This window comes from Ruditapes philippinarum, unplaced genomic scaffold, assembly GCF_026571515.1.
Source record: "Ruditapes philippinarum isolate M1 unplaced genomic scaffold, ASM2657151v2 ctg3627_1_1_1_1, whole genome shotgun sequence".
NCBI lineage: Eukaryota > Metazoa > Mollusca > Bivalvia > Venerida > Veneridae > Ruditapes > Ruditapes philippinarum.
In genome coordinates this window covers 88,515-98,549 of record NW_026857599.1, presented here as the reverse complement: position 1 = coordinate 98,549, position 10,035 = coordinate 88,515, and the positions used below count along the sequence as shown (strand labels likewise).

Sequence of the window (10,035 nt, the reverse complement as noted above, 5' to 3'; positions counted from 1 at the left end):
AAAAATTTATTTTTCACTGCAGTGAAACATATTTTCGTATTTTCACTGGTGTTGCCGGACTACTTTCTTTTAAATTCTGCCATACTCAAAATTTAAGGGAAAGTCTTGCAAATTTTTTATATCCAGAAAGAGAAAAATGTATATAATAAACAGAAAATTCAAGTTTATTCTATAGATACATGATTTATTTTCATCTTGTGGCATGAAAATTACCATATTTCACTGGTGGCTACCACCACTCATGAAATATTTATTTTCATACCACTCGATGAAAATAAATCATGTATTTATAGAAAAAACTTGAATATCCTCTATATATTTATGAAAAAATACCTTCATTAACATAAACAACTGTCATTTTATTCCTTATTTCAAGCTGGAAATAATTCAATAATACTCATGCACATTTAAATTGTAGGTGATAATGAGCCAGTGCCAAAGAAGGCAAAATATGACAGTAAGTAATTATTATGTTATAGTATTACTCCAATTCTATTATTATTTCATTTATTAACTTACAAGATTCAACATTACTAGTGATTGCGAACTGAGGCCTTGAAAAGCATGCACCTGAGTGTTAGAACCACAGATTTTTTTCACCCATAAGATATAGATATGTGTAGCAAATGGAAAAAAAACTAAGTCTCTGTTGGGTTTCAATTTATTTAATATTACAGTCATGATCAACACCTTTAAGCTCATTGGACTAAAGTCATTACATACTACATCTTGAATGTCTATAAATGTATCTTCATTTCACAAAGCCATTAGATCATGTGGCAACATTATTTACAATATATAACTACATGGGTCACATTTCATCAATGGCACCAAACTTTTTACATAATAAACCTTCTCATTAAAAATATGAACTTTGAAACAGACAGTATGTTTGCTATAAATGACTGTACATGAACCAGAATCCATTGTTACATAAAATGTGTACATTATATTTTTTAGGTCCACCATAGAGGATAGTGAACCTTCACTCAAGAGGGCAAAATATGATAGTAAGTATCATTCTTTTAACAATCAATGATTTCTTTTATGCAACTATTATTCTCATGTTAACTATGAGTAAAACTTTAACTTATCACATAGATAATCACTTGCTTATTATACATTGTAATATAAATTTCAGATGCTTCAACAAGAAAGAGTGTACCGGAAGCAAAACACATCTAGAGATGAAAGTGAGTATGATACATGTAATTAATTAAAAACAATGACCATCATAAATATCATCTAGTTATCTATTTATCTAACAGTTATGATTGTAATCAAAGTTTTTTCATGCAAAAAATGGAGCTTTTCCACAAGTACTTTACTGCTCGAACAATTTAAAGCTTCAACATTCTTCATTCATATAGATCATATTTTTCATTTATGTAGGATGGCAGTTTTATCTCATTTTTGATAAAGTCACATTTTCAAAATATTATGACTGTAGGAGACAAATAAATTTTATCGAACAAGATTGTCTGTTATCAGAAAAACATTTAAATTTGCTGCTATGCCCAATGACGGAACAAAAGGCTTTAGAATTATAATTAATACATTATTGAAAACAAATGGTATTTACAAAGGAAATAGATTGTATTGATTTTAAGGGTTGTAAAATATATTCTTTATTTTATTTTCAGGTCATCGTGTTGAAGAACTAGTTATACAGCAAACTGCTGTAATGAGGGATTTAGTTGCCCAAGTTTCATCTTTAAATGAAAATTTCAAAACCTTAAATGCAAACTTTGATAAATTACTTAACAAATTATCCTGTTAAATTGAAAAGACTGATATTATTTCCTAAACATATTTTAACTTAAGGTATTACCATCCTAATGCATTACCACCGCTTTGAAGAGTATTCAAATAGGCTAGACTACTGTTAACTACATTGAAAATGAGGGCCGTGGGTTCAATCCCCAGAAGGGTCAATTTTCTTTTTCTTTTAAACTTTTTTATTAATCTATCAGATTCCTAATGGAAGAATAAAGTGTTTCATTTTAATTATATAATTATTGTTAGCTCAAGATACTTCAGCGAACAGGTATTGCTAGACCTGTTCTTTACTGTCATAACGTCAAAATAAAAGCGACATATAAAGTTATGGAAGCCAGAACTAAATTATTGTAGGTATCTATTTACTAAATAATGCCAAATTTAATAGCAAATATGATACCAGATATTTTCAAAGTTTTAAAAAATAAAAACTACATGGTAAAAGTTTTTTATATTTTGCAAGACCAACCAATATACATTTAAGAAAATTTAGGCAAACTTTGAAAACAGCCCCTCATTGTGGAAAATTTAAGGGATATTTTAAGTAAGGCTTTTTACATATGGAAATGGTCAAATAAGTGTTAAAAGTGGGTGGGGTAGGGTTACATTTTTATACATATTAAAAAAAATAGTTTAAAAACAATCATTTTGCTTGTTTAATTTGTTACCTAAATGTCATTTTTTGTTTCTTAACAATGAGCAATAGGAAAACATTTTTCATAATGATGATATTATAGATTATTTAGAGATTCCTTATTTCTGAAAAAAGCCCTTCTAAATGGCAAAGTTTTATTCAGAAAAATTTCCATAACTCATAAACCACACGGTAAATTTTGTTTAAATTTTGCATACAGGTGATATTTAGGGCATATAACTGTGCTATGTTGTCAATTTTACAGTTCATTATAGTGCCCATTAGGGTGTTCTACCTTAAATCATATTTACACTCATTATAGACCCTTGGATAAGCATAATACTTTAATTTGGTCTGTCAATTTAAGACGGTTTTGTTTTAGCATTTATTATTTATTGACCTATGATGTCAATTTTTTAGTTCCTTATAGTGCCCATTAGGATGGTAATAACTTAAATCAAATTTACACTCATTATATACCCTTGGATTTACATAATTGCCTGTAATATAGAATGATTTAAAAGCTATAAAAGACATCAACATGAAACTTGTTATACTGTTTAGTTAAAAAAGAATTTTGACAGGTTATATTACCCCATTTAAATGGTTGTTTGCTTATATAACCTAGTTTGTGACTAGGTGAGGGTTATAATTTGCAAACAAATTCTTTTAAATGGCCATATAACTTATTAGAAATCTTTGTAACAAAGTCATAATATAGCAAACAACATTTTTATAGGGAAAAAAATTCTTCAATCATAAATTTAAACATCATTGTATTCCAATGAAAAATTATGTTAAAAAATGTGCAGTATTTGAATTATTAATATTTAACACGTATAGTTGTAAGACAAGGGGATATTTCCGAAAGCTATATTTTAGTAGTTATTTTTCACAATGATTCAATGAATTAATGTATTTCATGAAATCACAAATTAATATTCAACAAATTATTAACTGAATAGCTTTCACATGTATAGTTTACTTATATTATTTAATATTACTACTTAACCCCTTTAATGTTTATTATTCATTACAAATATCATTTTTTCTTATCAAAGGTATCATTGACTCTGACAATAAGTTAACTACTGTGCTAATTTTGGTTTATGTGAAATACAAAGTAATTCCTTTAAGTAATACATGGGTGCTTAATTGAGATAAAAAAATAGATGTAATTGTTTTAATTGAGTGAAATGTTATATTTCAATTGACCAGAACAAGTAATTATATTTTAATTTCTATGTCTTAAAAACATTTTTTCAGAATAAATTAATTAATTCCTGTCTAATATTATTATTATTTCTGTCATCTCCATTTGGTAAATTATTATCATCATCATCATCATCCTGTGTGATGATCTCCACAGGCTCTTGTACTCCTCTAGTTTTACAAAAGTTATGTAGCCTCATACATGCGACCACAACTTGGCTGCTCTTTTCTGGTGAAAATGGTAGAACACCACCACTTTTGTGTAGGCATCTGCAATAAAGGCATAAATATATGAGCCGCGTCATGACATAACCAACATAATGGGTTTGCGACCAGCAGGGATCCAGACCAGAGCGCAGTCTGATCAGGATCCATGCTGTTCGCTTACAGTTTTTCTACTTGTTATAGGGTTTGTAAACGAACAGCATGGATCCTGATCAGACTGCGCGGATGCGCAGGCTGGTCTGGATCCATGCTGGTCGCAAACCCATTATGTTGGTTTTGTCGTGACACGGCTCATGTATCTTATTTGTTTCATGTGGTATGTCATTACTTCAGTGGCATGACATTTTCACAAAAAATAGGGCCAGAAGTAGAGATCAAAGTTGGGACAGCATCATTTAAACATATTGTAAATTCATTATCAATAAAGGTCATATAGTGAAACACATTGATAAAATGGATCAATACAATTTGGCGGCGTGGCAGAGTGGTTAACGCGTCGGACTATTAATCTAAGGATTGCTGACCGCGTGGGTTCAAATCCTGATAGGGCCACGCCGTTGTTTCCTTGAGCAAGAAACTTTACATTCATTGCTTAATTAGTACTGGTTGGTTCCAGGAACGGATTCAAGAGTGTTTCAATAAGCTTATAGCTTCCAACGCAATCGAACTAAAATAAATTTGTACTATAAACTAAACTAATACAATAATTACTTTGAATGATATGCAATATTTTACCTGAAACGTGACTTCAGTATACCAAAGGCTTTTTCTACCACCACTCTGCCTCTGCTATGGTGTTTATTGAAGGCTTCCTCTTGTGGTGTTGTCGGATTCACCTTTGGGGTCAAGAGGTACCTCCTTAGAGGATACCCACTATCCCCCAATAACAACCCATTGTTACTTTGTTCTAAATGTGTCTGAAAAATGATAGATCATCATGAAGCAGTTATTTTCAGATGACATATAGTTTTCTTTAGAAAATTCACAAAAGCTAGATAAAATCAGAAAGAAAAAATATTTTTGTCCTTAATCATTTAGTATGAGGTTAGCACAAGCATTTACTAATATGATTTTAAGTCCATTAAGGGTAATGCAGCTTTAATTCATGTCATGAGAAATTTATTGTGAAAAATTTCACCTTTAACCCACAAGCATTGAAAATGGCCGCATCATGCTGTGAACCAGGCCACCTTGAGACAACATCTGTGAATCTACAAGAAGTATATTTATTTGATAAGTAAATCTACAACAGCTACATCAATTTGATACATTAATCTACAGGAAATATATTGATTTAATAAATTTATCTGAAGTTGAACTTTTTTTTTTTATAAATTGCCAGTAGTATGCTTCCCTTTTTTCTCCTTAGCATTTTAATGTTATAAAAGTGTATGTTAAGTTCATCTTCATTATATTGATTTAAACAGTTATCAAATGAAAATAAGTTCCTCCTGGGACACTTCTTGGATTAAGAAACTAAATTAGATTCTATTTTATAATTTTTTTGTAATTTAACACACTACTGACTTGAATGTTTGACATAAAATAGTGTACCTCATTTCAGCATCGACTACTGCCTGAACATTAAGAGCATGGAATCCTTTTCTGCAGACATAAGCTGCCTCATCCTGTGATGGACCCTGAATAGGGATGAGGGTTCCATCTACTGCTCCTACAAAAAAAGAATCTGAATTGATAATTCTTAGTAAGGATTGTATACAAAGAAGTGTCACTTGTGCCTGTAGAAATGATATCAAATGATTTTAAACATAAAACAATATAACAAGCATTTCCAAAAGCATAATTATTATATTTTAAAACATTCTTTTAATATATAGAGGATATTCATGTTTTGTCTATAAATACATGATTTATTTTCATCGAGTGGTATGAAAATAAATATTTCATGAGTGGCGGTAGCCACGAGTGAAATATGGTAATTTTCATGCCACAAGATGAAAATAAATCATGTATTTATGGAAAAAAACTTGAATTTTCTGTTTATTATATACATTTTTCTCTTTTTTGACATTAAAATTTGAAAGACTTTCCCTTAAATTTTGTGTCCTGGCAGAATTTAAAAGAAAGTAGTCCGGCAAGACACCAGTGAAAATACGGAAAATATGTTTCACTGCAGTGAAAAATAAATTTTTACAATGAAAATACAGAAAATGAAAATACGCATTTTATTTCATCAATATTTCTCAATATTTCATTTGTAAGTATATAATAAATATGTATATATGAAACTAATGTTCAGTAATTAATGATCAATTACCGATTACGTTTGGAATTCTACATTTCTCATAGAATTTCCTCTTCAAATGATGTAAACTTGACCTCTCAGTTGGAAATCTGAAATTTAAGAACAGTTGTATTTAATTATAGACGTTAAATGAAAAGAGTATATGTACTGATTAAAGAACCGTAAGTTGCACATATATGCATGAACAAAGTATCTTTTAAGAATTTATGTACAATCATTTAGAATTTAATAGAAACTGTAAAAAGTGTAAAGTTTGCAGAATATATAATACATATGAAAAATATATGAAAGTTCACATATATTATACATAATTATGAAAACTTATTCATATAAAAACATGTGATAACCATGAGTTCAACATATCCTTGATGACACATGCTTTTCATATGGTACTGTTTACATATGTTAATCTTTCATATGAAAAACACATGTCTTTAAACACATGTTGTTCAAAACACATGAAACACATATGTTTTACATATGGGGTACCAAACATACAGCAAACATGTGGTGCATATTTACCTGTGATATACAGGATTGCCTTAGTTTTTTTCAAATAATATATCTAGTAAAAATAGATAAAATTTTGCACAGATTTGTATTGAGCAATAGACTAAGTACTGTGTATGAATGTAATCACGAGAATATCAATGGATGCTAATTGACGAAGTGTCTCAGAAATTAAATTGAATTAGATTCAATATAACCCTGTCCTATTATAGAATTTATTATAAGTAAGTAAAATTACTTGTATATGTGTACAGCTCCACATACTCACCTAATATTCTTTAATCGAAGGTTTACACTTCGTATGAATTGGTGAATGTAAACTGCAGCTCTGGCTTTAGACACCCCGTGGATGTCTCCAACTTCTGATATAAAATCTCCTTTTGCCAGGTATCGAAGTCCAATAAGAACCTACAATGAAAGAAAGTCGAATTGCTTTATTGATGTGCTTGAAATAAAATTACTTTGATAAAAATATATCTAGATCTTATATGATTTTTAGGTGTGTGTTTTTATTTATCCGTGGCAACGAGTTACTAAGTCGTGGCAACAAGATACTATGTCGTGGCCACGAGATACTATGTCGTGGCCACGAGTTACTAAGTCGTGGCCAGGAGATAGCTAACTCGTGACCACGAGTTACTAAGTCGTGGCCACGAGTTACTAAGTCGTGGCCACGAGATAGCTAAGTCGTGGCCACGAGATACTATGTCGTGGCCACGAGTTACGAAGTCGTGGCCGAGAGATAGCTAACTCGTTGCCACGAGATACTATGTCGTGGGCACGAGATAGGTAACCATTTATGTTACTTTCCCATAATTAACTAGACATGTGCTGTAGTACAAGGATACCCCTACTTCACCAGCCTGTAAAAGAAGAATTTATACAACTTATTGATTTGTCGCTAATTTTACACTTAGCGTCACTCTGACTTAGTAACTCGTGGCCACGACATAGTATCTCGTGGCCACGAGATATATATAGAAACACACACATGTCACCTTTGTGCCACCGTAGAATACAGATTATATGTTTTTGTATATCGATAGAAACATGTTTTTGGAAAAAATTATTTTGGATGACTTGGATTATTTAAGCATTTTACATAGATTTCAAACTACCTTTGTGCCACCGTAGAATACAGATTATATGTTTTTGTATATCGATGGAAACATGTGTTTTGGAAAAAATTATTTTGGATGACTTGGATTATTTAAGCATTTTACATAGATTTCAAACTAGCAAATGCTAACGAAAACAGAACATTAATTCATGTAGGACTTCATGCATTTATAAGAAAATGTTGAAGAATATGTAGCATTTATAACGAGCAAAACATTATATGGTGTTAACAAAATAACGAAATGATTAAATATTCAAATAATATATATATATTATAATGATTTTAAGAGTGTAAAGATTCCCCATTACGGTAAAAAATACCTTATATTACGCTGATTAAAACTATCAAATTTAGGTGTATCGTGTCAAAAAAATTAGTGTCTTTTATCCGGTAATTGTTTTCCCACAACGTTATACTCGCACGCGGGCCGTTGCTATGGGTTTATGTACACTATACAGTAGTATTGTATTTTTTACCTTCGTCAAGCTGCTAACAGCAAAAGACCGGCCTGTCAAAGGTGAAAGGTCTTGTCGGCAAATACTTTCAAGCTCGTAAATGGCAGCTTTATCAAGCCGATAGCGGGCCACAACTTCCTGATCACTCAGGCAATCCAAATGCACCATTCGCTGCCTAAAAGTCCGGCTTTTCCTTCGGCATTGTCGATTCACAAGAAGTACGGCGGCCATTTTGTTTGATCTGCGACTGCTACTTAGCAATCGTAGAAAAAATGCATGATCTTACGATAATCGTAAGATTAAGGAAATCTGCGACGTTTGATAAGACACCGCCAAAAGCGTACGATCGACGTACGACAATCGTACGATAAAAACGGTCGTACGACCGTTGATAAGACGGGCCCCTGCAATACATCACTGAATCAAAGCACTGAATGTACTGATGGGGAGGCTATGACAGAATGTTTCAGACTTATAGTTTCTTTTCTTTTTGCTTAAAATGTGCTGTTAAATAAGAAGATATGCACATTGCGCCATTTATCGTTCAACCATTCATATATATGGTTAATATGGTTGACTATTCATTTTGTTAATATTCCAGAACATTTCATTGAGGTCTACTTTCGGATTGTTAATCATGCAAATTTTGAAAAACCTAAAAACCATTCATAAATGACATACCAGCAGGTATGACGACTGTTCATTATAATATCATAATACCATTTTACAACTGACGGTTCCTTATCAAAATATTCTAGGACTGTTCATCATAAATACTTTATGTCATTTTAATATCATTGAATGATAATAACAACTGCAAGTTAAGCAACATTTTAATTGAACATAAAAATTATACATATTTACATGTACCATAATTGAGATCAATAAGACACTGTCTTGTGATGAGTATTAATATTCATTCTCTACGGACATAAAGTTGTCTTCTCCCGAAGCAAATCTCGAATAAAATCACGTTTCAGAAAATTATTCCCATTTCATTACTCGTCGCTGACTTTGACGGCTTCGGATAATATTAAAGCTAAATATTTCTTGAAAAAAATACATATCTGCAAAGCTTATTCAAAATTGAATCAACCTAAGTGAAAATTGATCAAGAAGTTATATCTTCTTTTTTACCGCCAACACTCAACCAACTTATGGTAGTTAATCGATAGATTTTAAACCTCGCTAGCTTGAAATATATACTGCGGAAAATCTGTTGTTAACAGGGCGTGCGGTTATTACGTAGGGTTTTCCTTGTCGACCATTTCCCGCAAATAGATGAGAACATCGAAGCGTCAGTGCTATGAATGGTGTTATAAATAGCGTGTTTTGGAGGTTTTTGTTGAAACTTCTCCAAATCCCTCCAGGGATATGCACGTCGCGGAGAAGCCACACGGCAGGTCAAGGTCAAGTCATCTCAAGTACCAGAGGTGATTGGTTGACCTGTCGTAACTTACTCTGGAGGTTTGGCGCTAATGAACGCCGTTTTTGTTGTCGTCAGTCAGGAAGTTGATGCCTTGACAGTACTGTCGTCTCCTTTACCACTAACGAACGAAGAATGGGCTACCAGGAAGATTCTGCTTCAAAAAGACGTCCCCGATGCTATAATCTCGGACATATGGTTATTCCGGCGCCGAGAATAAATGAACTTAAAACACACACTCTTGTTGAAAACAAAACAAAACAAAAACAACAACATATTTTCTGTAGTAATTTTTCAAGTGTTGTAAAATGAAAACGAAATTCGGTTCATGCCGCCAATTATTTTTAGAACACAAGCATATAAGTTCTTTTTATTTGATTTATTCAAATAAACATTAATCACTTCAGC

The 10,035-nt window shown here is 31.8% G+C and overlaps 1 protein-coding gene across 1 annotated transcript; it reads right to left on the bottom strand.

The window, feature by feature from the left end:
- Positions 1-1,887: 1,887 nt before the first annotated feature.
- On the bottom strand, positions 1,888-8,603 carry LOC132750279 (putative nuclease HARBI1). The gene is made up of 7 exons (XM_060740227.1): positions 8,223-8,603; positions 6,895-7,034; positions 6,129-6,205; positions 5,405-5,522; positions 4,989-5,061; positions 4,586-4,767; positions 1,888-3,895 (listed from the first exon to the last, which is right to left on the bottom strand). Exons 1-7 carry the CDS (start codon positions 8,430-8,432, stop codon positions 3,676-3,678), a joined length of 1,020 nt encoding a protein of 339 aa, XP_060596210.1. The 5' UTR covers positions 8,433-8,603; the 3' UTR covers positions 1,888-3,675.
- Positions 8,604-10,035: the final 1,432 nt, after the last annotated feature.

Excerpts from the sequence above, each read along its gene's own strand:
- LOC132750279 (XM_060740227.1), bottom strand. The coding sequence starts at position 8,432 with ATGGCCGCCGTACTTCTTGTGAATCGACAATGCCGAAGGAAAAGCCGG. Across the intron at positions 5,523-6,128 it reads TAGAATTCCAAACGTAATCG|GAGCAGTAGATGGAACCCTC; the intron begins GTAATTGATCAT and ends CTTTTTTTGTAG. Across the intron at positions 4,768-4,988 it reads TCAATGCTTGTGGGTTAAAG|ACACATTTAGAACAAAGTAA; the intron begins GTGAAATTTTTC and ends ATCATTTTTCAG.